The 22,906-nt window shown below is 25.4% G+C and overlaps 6 protein-coding genes across 6 annotated transcripts; 1 reads left to right on the forward strand and 5 right to left on the reverse strand.

Moving 5' to 3' along the window:
- Window positions 1-737: 737 nt before the first annotated feature.
- Phum_PHUM592840 (CMP-N-acetylneuraminate-beta-galactosamide-alpha-2,6-sialyltransfer ase, putative) lies at window positions 738-2,198 on the reverse strand (the record flags this gene model as incomplete). Its single annotated transcript, XM_002432521.1, has 4 exons — window positions 738-1,068; window positions 1,119-1,153; window positions 1,246-1,445; window positions 1,517-2,198. The coding sequence occupies 4 exons, from the start codon at window positions 2,196-2,198 to the stop codon at window positions 738-740; spliced, it is 1,248 nt and encodes a 415-aa protein (XP_002432566.1).
- Window positions 2,199-2,806: 608 nt separating this feature from the next.
- On the reverse strand, window positions 2,807-6,564 carry Phum_PHUM592850 (DNA ligase, putative; the record flags this gene model as incomplete). Its single annotated transcript, XM_002432522.1, has 12 exons — window positions 2,807-2,915; window positions 3,024-3,271; window positions 3,347-3,627; window positions 3,737-3,986; window positions 4,078-4,215; window positions 4,300-4,608; window positions 4,772-5,097; window positions 5,182-5,339; window positions 5,422-5,809; window positions 5,913-6,067; window positions 6,169-6,326; window positions 6,409-6,564. 12 exons carry the CDS (start codon window positions 6,562-6,564, stop codon window positions 2,807-2,809), a joined length of 2,676 nt encoding a protein of 891 aa, XP_002432567.1.
- Window positions 6,565-6,771: 207 nt separating this feature from the next.
- On the reverse strand, window positions 6,772-9,255 carry Phum_PHUM592860 (General transcription factor 3C polypeptide, putative; the record flags this gene model as incomplete). Its single annotated transcript, XM_002432523.1, has 1 exon — window positions 6,772-9,255. The coding sequence occupies one exon, from the start codon at window positions 9,253-9,255 to the stop codon at window positions 6,772-6,774; it is 2,484 nt and encodes an 827-aa protein (XP_002432568.1).
- Window positions 9,256-9,774: 519 nt separating this feature from the next.
- Window positions 9,775-12,196, reverse strand: Phum_PHUM592870 (transcription factor TFIIIB B'' component, putative; the record flags this gene model as incomplete). Its single annotated transcript, XM_002432524.1, has 4 exons — window positions 9,775-10,112; window positions 10,201-10,395; window positions 10,475-10,824; window positions 10,968-12,196. 4 exons carry the CDS (start codon window positions 12,194-12,196, stop codon window positions 9,775-9,777), a joined length of 2,112 nt encoding a protein of 703 aa, XP_002432569.1.
- A 503-nt stretch (window positions 12,197-12,699) lies between these two features.
- Phum_PHUM592880 (uncharacterized protein) lies at window positions 12,700-13,927 on the forward strand (the record flags this gene model as incomplete). The annotated part of the gene is made up of 4 exons (XM_002432525.1): window positions 12,700-12,727; window positions 12,808-13,114; window positions 13,405-13,610; window positions 13,908-13,927. The coding sequence occupies 4 exons, from the start codon at window positions 12,700-12,702 to the stop codon at window positions 13,925-13,927; spliced, it is 561 nt and encodes a 186-aa protein (XP_002432570.1).
- A 242-nt stretch (window positions 13,928-14,169) lies between these two features.
- On the reverse strand, window positions 14,170-16,739 carry Phum_PHUM592890 (uncharacterized protein; the record flags this gene model as incomplete). Its single annotated transcript, XM_002432526.1, has 4 exons — window positions 14,170-14,589; window positions 14,666-15,676; window positions 16,398-16,497; window positions 16,660-16,739. 4 exons carry the CDS (start codon window positions 16,737-16,739, stop codon window positions 14,170-14,172), a joined length of 1,611 nt encoding a protein of 536 aa, XP_002432571.1.
- Between the last annotated feature and the right edge of the window lie 6,167 nt (window positions 16,740-22,906).

Genomic DNA, 22,906 nt, shown 5'->3' on the forward strand with positions numbered 1-22,906 from the left:
ATAGGTAAATAATTAATTAATGAATAAATATCATGCATGTAAAATTACGCGTTCATTTTTAAAATTTTAAAATCACATTTATAATAATAAATTAAATTATTATTATTATTATTATTATATTTAATATTATTTATCGTGTAAGTTTAAATGATAAAAAAAAATTGATTAATCGTAATCATTATTATTATCGTATATAATAAATAATAATATAAAAAATTTAATTTTAATTAATAATTTTTAAATGCAGCCAACAGGCAAAATGCATGAATTTCATTTTAATTATTATTATTATTATTATTATTATTTAATTTTTAATACCTAATTAATTGCAAAAAAATTTATTTATATATTTAAATTGAAATATTTAAAACCTTTTATTTACATTAAAAGCTACAATTAAATTAATTTAAAATAATAAATGATAAATAAAATTTAAGTTTAACGTACAAATAAATTTAAAAAAATAAAAATAACAAATTTAATAAAAATATTTTATAAAAAATAAAAATTTATTTAACTTAAAAAAATTATTTAGCAGTTACCTTTATTGATTTATGCTTTATTTAGGCCCTGAAAACTATATAAATGTATATGTAATACTGATTCGTTAATATTCATTGCACGTAAAATAACTTTTTAAATGCCTTTGGAATAAAAATAAAATAAACTTAAATAATTTGATGTGAAAAAAATATTATTAAATACATAATAAATGCATTAAAATTTCTCTTTACGGATCAACATTTTAAATCCTTATAACCTTTTATTCTAATGAAACCCGTATTGAAAACAACGGAATCGTTCATTTCGTTTATGGCTAGTGATAATATTTTTTCCGCCGAGAGAGGATGCCAAACTCCAAACGTGCAACTGTCATCTTCGAAATCTTCGAAATAGTGACATTTTTTCGTAAGGCGAGTAGAAGGTACGAATTCGAAAAAGTCTATTGTATCACAGTAGGGCATGAGCAATGCTAAACCTAAAAATCCAGACGATGGTGGATTTTTACGAATTCTCATAGACGTTAACTTTGTAAAAAATCCCAAACTCTCCATATGGATCTCGGATCTAATATAAACGAATTTTTTTTTGTATTGATGCGTTTTTGCTTTTCCCACCGTTCGAAAAAATTAAAATCCGGTTTTTCATACCACTGAAAATTTTTAAATAATTTTAAAATGGCGAAATTTATTTTTAGAAAAAACCATTCGATCAATTATGACTTTTCATTGAAATTTTACTCACCTCTTGAAGAGTGGCGGAGTAATTACTGGGATCCCAAACGACCAATGTGACATTTTTGTACAAAGAACTCGTTGTAAAATTAAATTCTTTTTTAGACACGACCTGAGAATTTACGAGTCTTACTGTAGTTTTAGATCCCACGTCTTCTTCGTACGTTACAGTGGGAGCATGATTGAAACGAACGACGATTTCATGTTGGTCTTAAATAAAAACAAACTTGATTTAATTCATAGTAAGTCACATGGAATGCGCATCGAACTTACTGTTTTACCGATTAAATGCCCAAGTTTCGAATTCAAAAGAGATCCAGCACTGCTGACGATCGCACACGTTTTATATTGCATCCCCTCCAAAAACTCTTCCTCTTTTTCATTTTTATCATTTCGTAAATTGTTTAAGGTTTTAAAGGATAAATCTTTTTTCGTTAATAAACGCAATTCACTTTTTTTCAATCTGCACTTAATGTCATTCGAACTTAACATTTGATATCTTTCTCTTGGTCCGTTATAATGAACGAAATACGGATTATCCATTTTGAATGCGTTGCTTTCTTCGTGAAGAACTCTTCTCAATTGTATGAATAATTTATTTTTAAATTTTTCCAACCGATCATTATGCGACTCACTGCTGCAATTAACATTGTTATTACAGGGTCTCGTGGTCCTACGCCTAAATCTGCTATACTTTTTTAAAACTGCCACATATTTATTATTGCTTGCGATAACGTTCACGCCATTCGACGACTCATTTTTAGTCTCGTAAAAAACAACGTGATTCATTTTGTCGAATTTTAATAATTTTTTATCAAGTATCGGTTGAATGGTTTCCTTCGTTTGACCGCACCAGTATGTGGAAACAATTAAATATATGTAGCAACCCATGCTCATAAATGCCAGATTGAAAAAAATCCAAACTAAAAAGGCCACCGTTTTCATATCACTCGTTTTAATCATGTCATTTTATTCAGTCTATTACTATTAGAAATAATCCAATGCTTAAAAAATAAATTATAATTAATTAAAAGTTATTAAAAATATTTTTTGTAAATTAAAAATACGGTTAAATATTATTACTTTTATTTAAACAGATAGACTCGATTTCCATTTTGTTAAAAAATACAATCATGCGCCATACTTTTTTTTGTATAGTATTGATTTTTCAATTTACCGGCAATTTTTTTTTTTTTTTTTTTGAAAAATATATTTCATTAATAAGTTGACAATTTTTTTTTTTTTTTATTTAATTTTGACTTTAATTGCCGACGTTGCTTTATATAAATTATTGTTTTCCCTGGTAGTATTAAACGTTTTTCCAATAATTTATTTTACTTTTATGCATTTCAATAATATTTTATTTTATAATTAAGAATAAATTTTTACTATTGACTTTATTCTTTTTTACGTGTGAAACAATTTTCTGTTAAATAAATTTACAATTTAATACGACGCATATTTTTATTTTTGATAGTTATGTAAATAAATTATTTAAATATTAATTTTAAATCGACGGTAGAAACATTTTCCAATTAAAGCTTTTAATGTAGTTTTCAATTTTTTTTTATTTATGCGTTTTCTTTTATACAAGACTCGATCCATTTTTCATTAACCACGTGAAATTTTCTTTTTCTTTTATGATTTTCATTATTTATTTCGTTTATTCTAGACGAATCGCTAAGAGAAATTAATCAGATTTTTTTATATTTAAAAACAATTTTGTATTTTTTATATTCCGGTGCGAAAATGAGTTTAAAAAAAAAAAAAAAAAAAAAAACGACTTACCTACTTAAAGTTATCACATGCGTGACCGTACTATCGTCGATAGCATCTGAACATTTTCCTCCGTAAAATCGAAAATCAATTTTAAATAAATCTAAATCGCTTGAAAATTTGCTACTCGAATCTGACACTATTTTAAATTGATCGAAATAACCGACATGATTTCTAAAAATGCTATAAGGACTCGTTTTTCCGAATAAATTTACATCCATTTCGTAAATTTCATCACTTGTGAGAACGATATTTTTCCCCTAAAAATATTATTTCGTGTTTTAGTGCTAAGTAATAAATCAAAGTTTTGATAGCAAACATTTATTATCCCTTACTTCTTGACTGGCCGCATTTAGAGAATGTTTAATGGCATCAAAAGTTGATTTTTTCGTAAAATGATCTCCGTACTTATCGTACGATTTACTAAATTCTTCTTTAGTTCCTTTCGACATGGCTAAAAAGTGTTCGGGTTTTAATTTTGGCATTTTTACATTTTCTATTTTCAAAAAAGAAAAAAAACAGGAAGAATAGAGTATGTCGTAGGATCCGCATTTAATAATATTTTTTATCCTCGTGTGATTATCACTTTCGGCTAAAATGCAAAAAGTATTTTTCCCTGCAAAAAAAAAAAAAAAAAAAAAAAAAAAAATTAAAAAAAATTATTTTAAATAAAAATTACTTTTTATAACAAAAAAAAAAAAAAAAAAAAATTTTTTTCTATATACCTGGATTTTTAACCAATTTTCCTCCAAACTCGACGACTTTCTTTTCCAAATCCAATTTCTTAATATTTTTAAAACCGCTAAACACGCATATTTCTTTGCCTTGAAGAAGTTTTGAAATGCATTTAATGCCGGAAAAATCGAAATTTTCAGAATTGATATTCCAAATAGACGTTTTCGCCTTTTTTTTCGGTAAAAAACTAGGAATGTTTGATTGGCTAAAATGGGAAGCCGTTAATTTTCCTGATGCAATCTGCAAAGTTTAATTTATTATAAATCAAATTTTTTAAATCAATTTAGTTCTGTTAATTTACAAAAATGCTGGTGGTAATTATATAACGTACCTTGGCTATTTCTTCTAGATTATGTAAAGTTAAACACTCTTTCCATGTTTTGTCGTACCTTATTTTTTCAACCCTGGGAAACCGTAGTGCGTACCCTGATTTGAAAATAGCACTGGATACGATTTCCGAAGCTTTAATCTAAAAAAAACAATTACATTCCATTACAATAAAATTTATTTTATTTTAAAATAATTCAAATTAAAAACTTGAAAAAAAATTTACTTCTAAAATATATGATTTATCAGGTTTGATCCAAACGTCTGGTTTTTCCTTGCCCCACTTTACACTTAATGGCATGCGATCGTTTTTTGCTTCTTTCCAATATGGCTTCAGTTTAAGAGAAAGATCTTCGAGATCTTTTATTGAATAACCGGATCCTACTCGCCCAGTAGAATAAAATAAAATATTATCGTCCGAAACATTTACGGCTGCACCGAGTAAGAAGTGATTAACGCTTCCTTTAAGATGACCTCTTCCGTAATAGCCACCAATAATTAAAAGATCTAAAGTTTCCGCCAAACCATCCGTGTACTATTGGAATAAAAAAATGAGTAAAAGTAAGCAATTGTATTTAGGTTCGTTAAATAAATTTGAAAAGATTGCATTAATCGTAAAATTTAAAGAGCAACAACCGAAAACTTTTTTGTTTCAATAAAACATTGGTTTTAGATTAGTTAATATTAACAAACAATACCTCCGGTTTTATTTTATACCATCCGCCATTTTTTCGAACATTTGGTTTGTAAACTGACATGGATTCTTTCATAACAATTCCTTCTTCCCTATTATCGATGGCTTCATTCAATGAATCAATGACTTCTGAATTAGACGAAATTTGTTTTCTATTTAAAATAATTATGGTTCCTTCTTCCGGTTCGATTATTTTTTCCAGAATTTCTAAACGGGCAATCAGGGGTTTATTCGTTAATACTTCACCATTGTATAATAATATGTCAAACACGCAAAAACAAGATTGATAATGATTTCCTTCTTTCAAATTTTTTACATCTAAATTTTTGCCTACGATTTAAAAAATAATAAAATTTAATATATTGCATTCATTTTTATAAAAAAAAAAAAAAAAAAAAAACTGAAAATGAAAACCTTTGGAACTAAAAGATCGCGTTATTCTGTCCCAACTCATCATTTCACCATCTAAAACGAAAGATTTCACGTGAGGAGGAATTCTTTTAAAAATACGAGGACTTAAATTTCCCTCGCGTTTGGAACTTCCAAAATTTGTAGTAAAATCGTATCCATTCCTGCATAATAAAATTAAATATTTATTACCGAAGAATTTTTTTTCGAAGATATAACGAAGAATTAAGAGAGAATATGTAAAACCTGGAAAAATATTTAAAATTTCCTTCTTCGAAGTGAAGTTGAAACCTTTCACCATCTAATTTAGTTTCAATAAAAAAATGACAAGAGCGTTTTAAATAATAATCTATTTTCTGAATATCACATTCTTCGGAAAGCATCGGTTTAAAAGGAGTAAACAACTGTATTTGAATTTCATTAAGGCGAATTTCGGGATCATTTAGGAGGTCGCATATTTTTCTCAAACTGTTACTGGAATCGTATAGTTCTCTAGCATCCGGATGATAGCACTTAAAAATAACATTTTCGCTCAGTCCCAATTTAACATCTTTGAGGAGAATTCGAATTAGCCATTTTTGTTCTTCTGCATTTGTTGATTTTAGCAATGATATAAGTTCAGCATCAACATTTCCTGCGAATGAATAATATTTATCGAGTCACTTAAAATTTAAATATAATAAATGAAATGTAATTCCAAAGCTGTTTCTTTTTTTTAAATTTAAACAAATCATTACGGGGTTCATTTGCTGCATGACTGGTTGATATTTTATCCAAATGTTTGTTTACTTCTTCCACCGATAATTGTCCTCCTTCTGCACAACGATTTCGTAATATACAAAATGCAATACTGGCAAAATCACAATTATTAAAATATGAAGTTTTTGGATTTCTTGTTTAAAAAAAAAAGAAAAAAAAAAAAGAAAAAAATGAGAATTACACAAAAATGTGTTTTAAGCTTTCCATTGAAAAATTACTAAAATTTTTTTTTACTTGCAATTTAACAATTTTAAAGCATCTTCTCCATCTTTTGGTAATGATAAAATGGAAATGTAAATTTTTGCAAGCGTTCGTTCTTTTATACCGTAAGCCCCCCTTTCTCTGTCTAAATGAGGTATTAATAACCTAAAAATTGGGAAAAAACTATCATCCTGAAAAAAAAAAAAATAGGAAATTTAAAAATCAAAAAAGTTTTTTTTTTTTTTTTTAAATAAAACAAAAAATAACTCTTACTAAATTCAATCCATCGCTTTCAATATCTTTGGCTTTTTTTTTCCAATTACTTATATAATTACGAAGAATAATAATTTTTTTTTCATGATCAGCTGATTTTATTTTACTGCATAATTGACAAAAATTTCCAAAAGAAATTTTCTTAGCCAAACTCATTAGCATTTTTAGTAGTAGTAGTAGTAGTAGCAGGAAATAAAATATGTGTAAAAATGGATGGAATGGTGAAAAAATCTGAAATAATCTGTAAGAATAACAAAATTTCTAGAATTTTCTTTTTCTTACTTAAAAAAAAAAAAATTAAAAAACATATATACACGAATATATAAAGTACACAGATAAATAAAATATTACATTTAAAAAAATTTAAATCACTATGTATTTTTCTATATAATGTCGAGCTAATTCCAATGAACCAGAGTTTTGGTATATTAAAGAAATATTAAAAGCTATTTCTCTTTTAAGATCAAATTTGGCTCCATGGTTTTCAGCTACCTTGCTCACTGTATTCAAAGCTTTTTTGTAATGAAACAAAGCAGCTGGATAAAGTCCGAGTTGATGAAACAACCTTCCCATGTTATAATGTATTTCTTGAGAATTATATTCTCCCCTTTGCTCTTTGTACTGCCACAGAAATGCAATGCACTGAGTAATAAGTAAATTTTTTTTTTCAGTGAATTTTTGACACGACATTTGTAGAAGAGTAAGAGATATCATAAAAGCTAATATTCCTGAAGGATCTTGCCTATAAACAGACATGTATTCACTTAATGAATATTTATATGTTCCACTGACAAAACAATTGTTGGCATATAACATTATTAAAGCAGGATGGGTAGGCTTTCTGGACAACTGTCTCATAATAAATCTGTAGTGGCGAGAATCTTCAGCATCTAAAAGCATTAGATTAAATAAGTTCCAAGCCTTTGTTGAACCATTGTTTAGAATGATATCCCTGGAAAAATTATATCCATGAAAAGAATCTTTATTGTAAAAACAAGAAAGAAGAGCCAAGAAAAATACATCAGATTCTTTTTTTTCGTTACTGTTAAGAACAGGAGATCCAAGTGCTGAAAAAGTAAGTCTTTGTAATAGGGCAAACTGTTTTGTTTCATAGGCTGTTTTACACAAAGACAAAAATATAGTCCATTCTTCATCTGAAGTGGGTAATCTTTTCCCTTCAACAAGTTCTGGACCCTCTACCTTAACTGCATCATTACTTCTTTTCATTGCTTCTTGTTTTTTAGCATATCCTTTGAGTTTTGAAAGGAGCATAAGGTCATCTTTTTTTGTTATTTTTACACAATGCCTTGATAACAGTAATCTTCCTACAGCTAAAAATTCATCAGTCCTTTCACTATAACCATTCAGTAATAAACATCTTTCATATAATAATCCAGTATCTAAGGAACCTGCTTCAGGATCTTGAGTTAAAACCGATATCGCTTCATCACTTCTGCCTAATTCGTTTAATAATTGAGATACCATTAATCTTGCTTCCACATGTTTTGGAGCTTGCTGCATAACCATCAAATATGCTGATACAGCTTCTTCTAATCTCCCTAAATGTTTTAAACATTCAGCATAATTTAACCAAACTGCTGGTAAACTATAATTTTTGCTTTCTGTTAATAGTTTTAATAATTTTAAGGCTTCAATATGCATTCCCTCAGACATTAAAGCTTCTACGACATCAATGTATAAATCTCCACTTTGCTCAACATTTTCAAGTTCTAAAAAAGGAGCCAACAAATTATCTAACAGATGACAAGATTTTAAATGTATTAAAATAACGATTAACTTTACATGAATTTGCACAGGTATTTCTGTTGGAATATCACAAGATAGCACTCTAAAAGAAGAACAAGCTATTTGATTAGTCTCATCATCAGCTACAATATCTTCTTCTCCTTCTATTTTTACATCACAATATTTTGCTATAATTTCTAAAGCTTTCATATAATCTCTAACCATCATTAACAATTCAACATATAAATTAACATCTTCTGAAGATACCGAGTTAGGTACCTTTAAAAATGCAGTTTCCATTACTTCTTTAGCTTTTGGAATATCATTTTCTTCATGATAATAACGAGCAGCAATTTTTGCATATTCTAAGATCAAAGATCCAAACTCTGCTTTGACAGAGTCTACTAATTTATGGTAAGATTTAATAGCACTTTTTCTATCACCTTTTTGTTCCAATAACTGACATCTTATAATATGAGGATTAATATTACCAGGGTCATATTTGATGGCTCTCGAATAGCAAGTTATGGCATCTGACAAATTGTTCAATTGCAATGATCTTTCTCCTAAATTAATCCACTGCTCGCAATCTCTGGGATTTAAATGAGCTGCTATCATTGCTACTTGCAAGCTTTTTTCTTTTAAACCTTTCTCTTCGTAAATTTCGGCTAACGTTTGAAAAGGCTCTGGAGCACTAGGTACTTGTCTGATGATTTCAAGGCACATTTGTAAAGCTGATTCATGATCTCCTTTAACAAAACACATATTAGCTTGTCCCATCAAACCTTCCAAAGCGGGCGGCAATGATTTTCTTACTCGCTTCACTTTTTCTTGTATTTCATATTTTTTTTTAAAAACTTCATTTACATTATCTTCAGCATTGCTTTCAACTACAGCTTTATACTCATTAAAAGAAATGTTTCCATCTAAAAATTTACTAGCCTTTTCCTTAAAAGTTTCATCTGCTTCTCCTTCTTCGATATCACTACTGTCGTTTTCGTTTTCGGATGCAGAATCATCTTCTGACATAACAAAATCTTCGACACTTTTAGTAAATAAACTTTCAACTGGATTTTTGTGTTTTTCCTTGGCATTATCCATATTAACCAATTTATTTAAAATTTAAAAAATAACCTTAAATATTTTTAGGCATATAGAGTGTCTTACCCGTAAAAGAAAAGCGTTTACGGTAAAAATTTGTTACGAATAATTACATGCCATGCAATTATATTTGCATAGTTGGTACAACTTAAATTTTTTAAATTGCTGCTTGGTCTAGTTAACGGTTTTAAATGATTTTTAAAATTTCCGTTTTTTTTCTATTTCTTTAACTTTCGTAATGTAAAATTGATACCTGAGTTTAAAAAAAATACGTCATTTTTATTTAAAATAAAAAAATCTACAAGCGTTCACAAACATGCGCTTTATTAAATATTTAGGTACAAAAATTCAAGATAAAAAAAAAAAGTAAATGAAAAGTAACCATGTCATTAAATTTGTTTTAAAAAATAAAACGTTTAACAATTTCAAAATTTAATTCATATAATAATATATATTTTTAATTTATAAATATAAATTTTAAAATTATAAATAGATATTCCTTTATAAATATGATAAAAACTAAATAACATCTTTATAATTAGGAGCAAAAAATAAATCTGTAGTAGGATTAGAAATTTCTGATTGCTCATTAATTTCTTTTTCCAATTCATTCAAAACAATCTTTTGAAAAATAAAGCCAAATTCTTTGTTTTTCTTTTCTTTTTCACTTTGAAAAATCTTGCTAGGAATTATATTGTCTGATTTGTTCAATTCATTATTTTCAATTTCTTTTTCACACTCTGACATTTCTCTTGCGAAAAAAGTTGATTTTAATTTCGAACGCCTAGATACCTTTTCTTTTAATGATTTATTTAATCTCATTTCTAATTCTTTTTCTTCTGCTCTTCTTTCAACCGCTACAAAATATTAAAAAAAAAAAAAAATTAAAAATTGCTGCCAGTTAAATAAAAAGTTTGATGTTTTAGTGTACTGTAGTTCACATACCTAATTCATTTTCAAGACGAGTCATGTCAAATTCAGATGGATTAATTAAAGCTCTATCGATTAAACTTCTATTCAAACGTTCTTCTCTTTTAAATTTATTTTTTAATTCTAGTCGTGAGCGTTTGGGAAAATATTTTTGCATCAGTGAAAAATCAGGTCCAATTGTATTGAGAGCTTTATAAAACCTTTTGGTTTCTGAGAATAAAAAAATTAAACTAATTAGCATAAATTTTTATTGCCACTTGTCTTAACATAAATAAAATTAATACCATACCAAAATCTGTCCAATCTCTAGTTTTTCTACTTTTGCTTCTATAATAAGAAACTCTAGTTCCTTTATCTTCAAAAATTGGAACAGAATTTTTTAATAAATCTTCTCTATTTTTTTTTGCATCCGATGTTTCAATAATGACACTTTTTTCATCTAGTATAATTTCACCATTGCTGCCAATTTTTAATTGAGGGACAGGCAATCTGGAATTTTGACTATCATTTGCATCTAATGAACTTGAATCAAAGCTATTATTTAAACTCATTGGTTCATCAATATCTTCTTCTGCTAATTTTTCTTGAATTGTCTCACCTTGAAGAGCAGTTTCACATTTTTCACTTTTACTTTTGGACCTAATAAAAAATTTTGTTTATAAATTCATCATACTTTGATTTTATATGTTAGCATATTTATTTAAAAAAATAAACACCAAGTTAAACTTTAGAACATTGTTTAAAAAAAAATAAAATAATAATTTTGTCTTGCTTTTACTTACTCCATAGGATTAGTAGTTGGATTGTAAAAAATTAAATCTATCATTTTAAGAGTGCTTCTATCAGGTTTAGTTTTCTCATATTTTTTCTGAAATTCTCTCCTGGCATCAGCTAATTTTTTTGTAAAATCGCTACATTTTGCTCTTTTCCTTTTCACAGCTGTAATATTTTTCTTCGAAGAAATGATTTTATTAGCAAAAGAATCTTGAGGCTTTTCACCCATTAAATTACTTCTTAAAATATTACTTTCAAAAGTATCATTATTAGTTTGTGTAATTGGTATATTATGAGAATAATTTACTGAATTTTTTACATTCGCAATTTCTTTTTTTTTATTAATTTCTTCAGAAAGTGATTTTTCTTCTTTAGATTTCAATTCATTAAAGCTATTACCAGTATAACAATTAACCAATGTTGTTAGAATAGGCTCTGGTTCTTCAGGATCGATTTCTGTTGTTTTGTTATCCACCAATCGAGGTAAATTAACATACAAATCTGTTTGTTCTACAAGATTTTTATATAGTGAAACTTCGTTAAATTCTATATTATCATCTTTAGAAAAGTTATTGTCAGGTAATAGTAATGAAGTTGAAATAGCTGGGGGTGAAATATCTTTATCAAAATTTGAAGCTGGCAAACAAGGTACTGACTTTTCAGGTAAATTAATATCAATATTTTCATTATGGAAAAAAATTTCCGTGTTAACTAATTTTTCTGAAACATTTTCAACTTTACTATTTTCCTCTTGACATTTATTTTCCAAAATTAACGATGAAACATTACTAGAATCAGAACTATTTTCAAATCCTGAATGTAATTTTATAGAAGGTTTTTTAGAACTATTATTAAAATTGTTTGATTTTATCTTACTTTCTTTTACACTGATATTCTCATTTTGAACAACCTCTTTTGAAACTATATTATTAGGATTATTTTTCAAACAGTTATGTAAAGCTTCACAATTATTATCATTATTATTGTTTTTACTGGGTGATTTTTTTAGTTCGCAAAACTCTATATTTTCAATATCAGTTTGAACATTAGTATCACTTTTAAGATTATTACACGTAAGAACGTCATTGTTGTTTTTAACATTTGAAATTGAAATTAAATCATTTTCTAAAGTAGAATTATTTGAAGTGTTAATATCATTTACGGTCTCTTGAGTCGCAATTTTTCTTCGAACGGGCAAATTTGCCACTGCTTTTAACCGAGATCTTCTCGTGGTCATTTTTAACAGAAACTTTTTTTTGAAGTTTTCAGCAATATGTTTTTAGAAAAACAAGGGAATTTTTTAAATAACAGTGTAATTTATGACTTACACTCTGCTTCATTTAGAAAAAGTTATTATAGAAAAATATCACACTAATTCAGACTCTTTTAAAAGTTGAAAACAAATTATTTTCCACGTTTATTTACGAATTAACTTTAATTTATAACTTCGAAAAATAATTGTTTTTTAATGAAAATTAAAAATTATTGTTTTACTAATAACTAAAAATAAATTTAAAACACTTAGGTTTATTTCTATATTGAAATCTTCACTGTGATCATAACAATTATTTAAACAATAACTACCTTATGTCAAGTAAAAAAAAAACTCTGACGAAATCTATGTAAAATCATTGACTGACAAAAATTGTAAAATTATCTTGGTGCCATAGAGAGTAAGTTCTCGACTTACAGCTTTTATCTATGGCAAAAATTTGGCGGGTTAACTTAACTGACCTAAAAATGGCTGATGAAGAAAACAATTTTAAAAGTACTTTTTTCACTTTGCTTTTTTTTTTTTGTTAAATACCTTTTCTTCAATCCATTTCTTTTAAAGTCATTTTTTTTCAGATAAGGAATCAATAAACTATTGTCAAAGTGCAGTAGATTTGCAAAATTGCTTGCATTCTATTCTTGAAAAAATTTTAAAAAATGTATCGGATCAAAAATTCATTCAAATTTACAAAAATTGCTATAAAGGTTTTGAAAAAAAGAGTGATATTGATAAACCAGCATTGAGTGGATCATCGGTTGAAGCCAAAAAATACCATTCACAATTTAATTCAATGATTAAAAAAAATGTTTTTGCAGCAATTGAAGAAACCATCAATGGAATGAATAATAAATTAAAGGAACTGGAAGAATTAAAAAAAGAGCAGTCAGGAAATACTGTTTTTTGGTAAAAAAAAAAAAAAAAAAATTTAATAATGCTTTGTTATATAATTTATACAATTTAAATAGTGCTTAAATATTAAATTATTAAGAATTACATGTATTTAAAAAAAAACTAGTTTTTGTAATATTAGCTCTTAGTGAATTCATAGTATATTAGATATTACATATATAAATTTAATTAGCAGTGCACAATAATTATAGATAAATTTAGTAAATGAATAATTTTACAATTATATTTTGCGTATGGTTAATTTATTTATCATTATTTTTTAGGAGACCACCTGGAAATGCATTAAAACATATAATTCCATTTGAATATGTGAGTTTAAGCACGAAAAAAGAAGAATTAGAAAGCTGTATTAAAAGAGAACAAGAAGCCTTAAAATTGTTAAAAGCAAGATTGATGCAAAAAAGAATTAAGGCTCAACAACAGCATTTAGTGTTGTTAGAATCAGTCTCTGACATTGAAAAATCTGTTTGTAAAAATATTAATCCAGAAATTATAAATTAAATTTTTAATTTCTACGATTAATTGAGTATTTTAAACTTTTTTATTATGTCAACTAATACTTTAACAAATATTTTTTTTTAAATTCTTACTAATCTCATCTTTTTTATATACCTTAAATTTAAACATTTTATTATAAACTCTGATCAATATAATCTTAAATTTTTATTTACTAATAAATATTTTTAATTCTGTACTTATTTAAAATTTTTTTTTTTTTTTTAAATGCCCAAATATTTACAATATTTATACAAAAAATATTAACAAGTTAGAACTACAAAAATATAATTTATAATGTAAATTCTTAAAAACAGGCATTAAATACATTCTACAGGCAATTTTTTTTTTTTTATTTATGCTAAATTGGAAGAGTGTAGATTTTACCACTTATATTTTTTTATTACACATTTTATTTTAAATTAAAAAGTAATTTTACATTATTATTATTATATGTCTGAGGGATTTAATGTAATAGTCATTCAAACAATAATTCGTGAAAATAATTCCTAATGGTACCTAATTTCTAAAAATTAAGTTATTGTTGGTGCTCCATACATTTTTGTTTCATTGTTAAATAATTTAGCTTTATCAGAAAAAGGATATACTTTTGGATTTGGATATTGGGGATTTTCTACGCAGCCTTTACCAAATTTTAATTCTAAAAATTCTTTAATATTATTAGGAGCCGGTACTTCAATTCCAGCAAACTCTATAGTAGTTAATGGTATAAGATAATGTTCTGGAAATTCCATATCTTGAGGATGATCAGAAAACCAGGTTTTTTTTGTCATTATTCCATTTTTCGAATAAAATGGAAAGATATCTACATGCAAGTGGTTGTGTACACTTGCTTGAACTCTGTAAAAATCTCCTTCTTCGGGATTAGATTTTTCCCATACAAAATCCTCATTATCTACTACTGATGCATGTTCATTTTTCTGAGTTATTTGCTAGAAATAATTGAAATTATTTAGCAATTTTTAAATTTCTTTTTTTGTCACACAATCACAATTTTTACAATAATACCTTTGCTGTCTTTAAATTCACCATGTGAAGCCAAGGACATTTATCAATATCTTTCAAGTATATGCCAATATCAACATCATAATCCCAAGGTATTATATCCTTTGTTCTCATAGCTCCTAGTAGACTCCCGCCTTCTAACCAAAAAGTCACATTCCAATTTTTTAAAATTTTAAATACATGATGAACAGTTTCTCTTAAAACTCTCAAGCAGCATGGAGGAGTCCATCTTCCTTGATTTAGGTATTCAGGGATAGAATTAATAATACTTGGAAAACACCTGGGAGTATGCCTTGTACATCCGAACCATTCAATAGTTCCATCTTCTCTGTGTACTTTTTTTATCTTAAGTAACTTGTACATAATTTGCCTTTGGATTTGACTTTTGTACAATTGCTCAGAGTTTTCATTTATTTTTTTCTTGAATTTTAATTTTATCTGTCTAATTAGATTTACTTTTAAATTAAGAGAAGTGGTTTGAATATAAAATGCTTCTGGAAAAGGTAAAAGAAAAGGTTCTCCGATTTTAAATAAAGTTTTTGTATGCAGTAGTAAACCATGTTGTCCTTTAATACTACTACATTCCGATTTGTTATTGCTTATTTTATACGATATTATCCATTGTAATAAATTAAGTTCTAACTTCAAACATTTAATGACTTCTGTATGAGTTGGTACAGCAATTAAAGTATTTTCATTTTTATTCAAAACTTTGATTAAAAACAAAGCTTCATGCTCTAAAATTGAAATGGTTCCTATTGGTGCTATAAATACATACTTTGTCTTAATGTATTTAGCAACACTTCTATCTACTATTAAATTTAATAAATCCAATTTTAAAGGAATGTTAATTATATTACTATTATTTGAAACAATATGATAAATTTCTTTAGGTATAACAGTGTCACTAACTATTATGATTGTTATAGAAGGAAAAACTGACAGGAATGAATTTATCGTAGTGGCAACCTGTTTAGGTGAATGATCATTATACCTTAATAATAAAGTGATTTCCTGTAGGTAATCAATTGTTTTATTAACTGTAAATATAAAGTTTTTTAACGTTGAAGTTGACTGGTTGTTAACTGACCGCCCAATATATCGAATTTTCATTACCACGACGAAAACCGAAATAAATAATATAAAACATAAACAGCATTTTATTTTGAATTTCATAACTGAGACATATAATTTATAAGTAAATTAGCAAAAAATCCAACTGGCAACATTAAAAGTGGATTAGTATTAACTTTTTTGAAATATAATTTACTGAATAAAAACAGAATTTTAGCCAATTTAAAAAATTAACATCGTATTTTTGTAAATAGTACCTCTTTTGCAAGTAATGTAAATTCATTATAAAAGTTTAAAAATTGAATATTTCTTTACAAAATAAAAATAAAAATTAATATTGATGTAGAATTTTTTTAAAAAGCGATTTTCTGTCAAATTGAGCAGTTCAAAGACTACAAGCTGCCAACTGATATTTAAATGTAAACTTTTTATATCAATATTTTCATACTAATAATTTTTTTATTTTCGTTTTATTAAAAAAAAATTATTTTCAGGTAAATTAAAATATTTTAATTATGTTAATTTTGCACTTAAGTGTTTTTAATTAAAAAATTGCACATTCAAATTATTATTTTAAAAGAAATAGTTTAGTATTTGAGTTTTCAATTTTGACTTTAACTTTGAGTTCATTAGGTTATATATTATAATCAATGTCTTTAACTCGTTTTATCTCTTTTATTAATTGCATTATTTTATATTCTTCACAAGACAATACAAAAAGAGCTCGTTGTTTATTCCAAAGACAATTTTCTATACGATAACTTAATTTCTACAAAAGTAAAAAAGAAAGAAAATATTAAATATTTTAAAACTGTCAATCTAAAAAAAAAAAATCAATTTTGTATCATAAACTTTTCAATATTTTATTTTATTTAAAAGTTACTGTAGTTTTTTTTTTAATATTTTCCAATTTTGAAATTAACATGGCCTGCTTAATTTTTTCTTGGTCAATGGCCGTTTCTAAATAATTCAAATTTAATTTTATGTCAACTTGTTCTTTCATATTTTGAGTTTTGTATTTTTTAAAGTAATTCTTTTTTTGTATTTTTAACTGGAATGGTTTAGTAATAATTTTCTTAAATTTTGACGATAGGTAAAATAATAGTGGTAAAGGTTGTCGAACTTAAATATTAATTTAAATTTAACAAATGACGCCTTCGACATAGAAGCCAGGCAAGCAGCGCTTTCATCTCTTCTACTGGACAACATTGTAACTATAAATTTCCTTTCTTGGCGCCATCTTGTTCTAAAATTGTACATGGAATCTGTTTGCATTTTTTAATAATTGTGACAATCCTTGAAATTTTTAATTGTCTTACATACACAGGTAAGAAAAATTTGTATATAGTAGCTTATTTATTTTTAAATTATGTCATTAAGTTATTTTTTATTGTTAAATTTTCTTTGTATGCAATTATGAGATAGCATCATAGTTAATTTAACCACGCCATGAAGCATCGTAGTTTTTGTAAAAATACTTTTTAATAAGCTGAATGTTTAATTTACATGTACCTTTTTTACCTATGATATATTTTATTTTATCTTTTAATTTTACATTGATTTATTTAGTATTTTGGGGTTTGTTCTTAAGTTGACTTTCAAAGGCGTCATTTTTCAAGGACAATAGCGGCTAGGCTTAGGTATTCTATAAAGATCCTACACCTATTAATTTTTCAGAAATTATTCTTTCCTTTTATAATTATAAAACTTACTTCTTGAGTTTTTTGCAGTGTAGTTTTAATGTAATATTGGATGATGTAGGGTTTTACAGAAATTTTTGATAAGCTTTTATTCCATCTTATTCTAATGTATGGTAGTTTTTATAAAAATTAACTTATACCCTTAATAGAATGCCATTCTGTTTTTCTATGATTAATAGATCATATTAAAATTGAACTTAAAATAAATGTTTATATTGACAATTTTGAATTTGAGACCTTATTCTTATTGTTGATTATTATTCTTATTGCATTATTATTCTAAACACTAAACGATACATGAATCTTGAAATCAATTTGTAAATTACCTTTACTGTTTTTAATTTATTAAAAATGTAAACACATATTTAATAAACTTTGATGTTGAATTAGTTTCAATGGTATTAGGCAAATTTTGATACTATATAACTATTTTATTTAAAAAATTATTGAATAAAAGTAATGTTAAGTAATAATTTCTTCGAAATTTAAGAAATGCGTAGTTTATATAAAAATATAATTTGATTTCTAGTTTGATAATAATTATTTAATTAAATGGGCATTCGAAAATTGTTTGCAATATTGAGAAGAAAAAAAAATTACAATTTTTTGTTTTATATTTATATTTCTTTTAAGTAAATAATGTCATTGTAGTTTTTCAAAGTCTAAAGTTCTTGTGTTCGTAGTAATTATTTACCTGAAATGTATATGTGTAATGCAATTTCGAAAAATTGTATTTTAAGATATTCTTGTTCTTTTTCCAACCTATTGAAAATAAAAAACTTTTTTTGAAATATTTAAGAATTTATTTGATGTATTAGTAAGTAGTAGACTTTATGTAATTTCAAAATAAAAAGGGGGTGTATTTTATTCAAACCCCGTTGTTAAAAGCAGTTCATTTATTAAAAAATTTAATATTAAAAAAGGAAGAAAAAAAAAAAAAACAAAGTTATTAATAAAATATTTAAAAATTCGTAGAATTTTCAATTGTTAAGAATTGTAAAACTTCCAATAGTCTTAATAAAAAATGCATGACCATAACTGCCCATCTTTTTCAAGTGAAATAAATGACCTGATATTATTATTTTCTTTAGATGTGTTTAACTAAATGAATATTTGTGATGGCAACCCAAATTTTCTTAGCAACGACTTCGTTATTTATTTACTTTCTTCTAATTTCCAGTTTTTGTAAAATGGCTCAAACTATAAAAAAAAAAATAAAATAAAAGTATAATTCTTGAAACTTATTGTATTATTATAAAAAAAAAAAAAAAAAAAAAAAAAGGACCTTGGTGATAAACGCTTTTTAATTTTAATAATCTAATTTTAAATTTATTTAATTCTCTTAGGGAGGGCTTAACAAAATCCTTTGCCTTTTTTTTTTTTGTAAATTATTAATACTTTTGAGTAACATATAGTAATAATAATAACTTTTAGATAGAAATAAAATTTTTTCAATTTTTTAAATTTATAAATATAAATTTTCAATTATTTGCAAACAAATAACAAAACATTCTATAATAGTCTTCTTTAACTATTATTTTGAAAATTATATTTATTACTCAAAATAAAATAATTTTTTAGTATTATTTATATTATATATTTCAATAATTTGGTTATGCATTTGATAATAAAAAAAAAAACTCGGACAAAATTTTCAAACATGAATTTTGAACATTAATGTTAGGTAAAAAGTATTTTTTGACATTAGTAAATTTTGGTTGTTTTTTAGTTTTAGCTTTTAGTAGCTTTAAAAAAAAAAAAACTCTTTAGAATTTTAAGATTTTATTTTAGTTAATTTGATGTTTAATTTATATTGTCATTAAATATGCCCAGGTGAATACATTTGTTAATTCTGTAATAATTGATGAGTTGATTGTCATGAAATATGAAAAATGTGTGTTTGACTTAATGTGGATTTGGGATAATGTGGAGTTGGGGATTGAGTTTGCGGTTGTTTGAAATGGTGGTTTCTATAGGAACAGGGTACACTCCGCACGCGAACAGGTCATCAAAACAAGACTTTTCCACCTATGGGACTAAGTAACCCCAGAGACATTTTTTTTTTTTTTTTTTTTTTTTTTTTTTTACATTAATATAATTCGATTCTATTTGAAATTAGACTTAAACCAATATATGTTTTCATGATGAAAAAATAACCCATTTAGGCCACGACGTGAGTTTAAAACTCACCAAAGTTAAAGAAGAGTATAAATTTATGATTTTTCAATTTTACTTTTTGTTATATTATAAAAAAAAAATAATTGACTAGTTGGTAATATTAAAGTTCCTAATTATTTTTAATAATTTTTTATTTCATTAAATAAAAATAAAAACTGAAACAAAAATTATCAAAAAAAAGTAGTTAAAAGTTAGTCAGGTAAAATTATTATTTTTTTTTTAAATTGATTTTAATTTTAAGTTAAAAGGAACCAAAGTATTTTCAATTGTGTTTTATGTGGGTTACGTAGAAAAAAATTTATTTTATAGTATTGTTATTACGTAGATTTAGGAAAAAAATTTATTTTTTATTGACTAAATAATTAACTGTGTAAACACATTTTTATTTTTATTAAATCCGCGTTAATGTTAATCACATAGAGATAATGTAGGTTTATATATAAATATATGTAAATTGACGCAACTGCATTTTAAACTAACTGGTGAGCATGAATTAAACATTAAGTTTTAGAAAGTGCTACTAAAAATTTTTTTCTATGCCAAAGTCAAACCAGTGTGTGTTTTCAAGGAAAAAAAAAAAATGAAAAGCAGCGTGTACACTTTTTAATTTTTAAAATATGTAATTATTGGTTGGTTGAGATACATGGAAATTATTGAACAATGTCGCATCATCTTGTCCGTCAAATTGACGTCAATGTCGATTTGTTTGGAATCAGAATATGTTGCCATGGCATCTTTGGGTTTATAGTTTGCCTAGCAATCAATGAATGACTTGCATGCTATGACAAAATCTAAAAGTTGATGGCTTTAAATGTTTGTCTGGGGCAACCAGGTTAATACTGATAGTAATAATTATTTATATATGTATGCGCGCGTGTGTGTGTGTGTGTGTATGTATGTATGCAAATAGTAATGTAGTATCATTATTCCCAAACATACGAATTTACATTGGCAAAAGGTTTTCTTGTTCATTTTACGTTTGTATCCTTTATTAAAATTTAGAAGCGATAATTTTTAACTGTTCTGTAAAATTAACCCAAAATATTTTATTTAGTTGTAACCATGAAGTTATTAGTAAATTTTTTTTATGACAATGACCGAACTGCAGAGTTTCGTTCCTGGTCATTTCAATCTTTCAATTTAAAAAAAAAAAAAAAAAAAAAAAAAATTATTCTTACAAAAAAAAAAAAAAATTGTTTTATCATGTAATTACTTAAAAATTTAACAGAGAGAATCACGAATTAATTGCTACACGAAGGTTTTTTTTTTTTTTTTAAAGGTCCTTTAAAAATTAAATACATTTCTTATTAATACTTTTTGATTTTCGTGTGCGTTGTTAAGCTAAAAAAAAAAAAAAAAAAAAGAGCACGATAACTTTTCTTTTTTTTTTTTTTGTTTTTAAAAAAAAAAAAGTCGGGAGAATACGCCTTTCAATTTCTTAATGTATTTTTCATCGACCTGTATTACCTTGTTTAAACATCTCTAATCGCACGGACACGTGATATATATTTTCTTGTAATAATTTTTTTTAAATTTAATGAATTCGCACTAAAAGACAAAATTTTTTTAGGACAATGTCATAAACTCCTCAAAAAATTAATTTTTACGTTTATGCACAAAACAAGACTTGAAAAAAAAAAAAAGTCCAGAAGATTTTCTAATGATTGAAAATTACCTAATCGATAGTTTTATTAATATTGTAATATACACAATAATTAACTTTAATTATATTTATAACCAATTAATTAATACGTAATTTTAAAAAAAAACGTATTTAATAACTTATTATTATTATTCGGTAAAGCAAAAAAAAAAAAAAAGTTAGTATTAAAAGCATGTAAAATGAAATTTCGTTTTGTAAAACTTTTTTTGAATGTATATAATTTTTTTTTTTTTTTTTCATATTATTTTCATTACTTTTAAAAAGGAAAGGGAGCAATTAGTTTTTAAGCCTAAAAAAAAAAAAAAAAAAAAAAAACGGTACAAAAATAAAAATGAATAAATGTTTGTAAGTTATTTCAATTAAGTATTTTCAAATTCAGGGGGGAAAAAAAAAAAAAAAAAAAATTATTTTTTTATAGCGTGAAAAAACACGTGAATAGCAAAGGGTTTAATTTAAAAGGGAAGAGAGGGAAAAAAAAATGAAAGCATTATATTCCCATGATTGGTGGTCGGACACGCGCACTTTGCTGGGGAAAATTTTTAAAAAATAGTAGTTTTATAAAGAAAAGGTTCGAACAGTCGAGAATAATTTGTTAGAATGGGAACAAGGTTTTTTTTTTTTTTTTTTTTTTTTTTTTTTTTTATATCGGTTATTAACTGAATGTGTAATAATGTCGCGTTAATTTATTTTTAATTAACCCGGCTTTTACAAGGTTTGTAGGTTTTAACAACAAACACTTTTTTCTTTTTTTTATTGATTTTATTAAATGTATTAATGGTTCATTTTGTTATTTTACGTAATTTTACCAATTGTTACATTTGAAAGGATATTTTTTTTAATTGAAAAAATAACTCGCAAAGTAATTTTATTTCCATTTAAATTATTTTTAATAATTTTCGGAGAGGAATGATGATTCAAACAAACAACTTTTCTTTTCAGGTGATTATTCTTTATATATATATATATATTGGAAATCAACAGTAATCCTGTTTTAGAATTTTGAAATTGAAAACAGTAAGTGGGTTTTTTAGTGTTAAAAATATTTTTTGTATTACTCCTTGTCTTATTTTGTCTTCTTGTGTGTTTATCGAACTAACTGAATATTTTTTTATCATTATTATCTTTTTTTGCATTTTCTAAAAAGTTTAATTTTAGTTTTTTATCCTTGTATTATTATGGCACTGCTTTATAAAGTTTTAATTTTTAACGGTTTTATCAAATGCCTTGGGGGATTGCAATTTGTTTCTTTTTTTTTTTTTTTTTTTTTTTTTTTTTTTGGTTGATGATAGTAAAAAAAAAAAAAAAAAAATGTTTGCAATAACTTTATTAATTATCTTTTTATTACGAATGATTGTTTTTTTTTTTTGGGGAAAATTGCATGATTGATTTAATATTATGTATTACTTATTAGGTTAGCTTTTAATTTTTAGAGCCAATTTTTTCTTTTTTTTTTTTTTTTAAGTTTTTTCCCCCAATTTTTTTTTAGTATTATTGAATTGTTTGTTGTACAAAATTTTAATGTCAATTGTAATCCTACACTTCACCTACCACCGTTCCATCTGCTTTATGTTGGTTTCCTGTCACCTTGCTTGCTTTTTTTTTTTATTTTTTTGACCATAATTATTATTG

The sequence above is a fragment of the Pediculus humanus genome, genomic scaffold (genome assembly GCF_000006295.1).
Source record: "Pediculus humanus corporis 1103172108314 genomic scaffold, whole genome shotgun sequence".
In the NCBI taxonomy this organism is placed as follows: Eukaryota; Metazoa; Arthropoda; class Insecta; order Psocodea; family Pediculidae; genus Pediculus; species Pediculus humanus.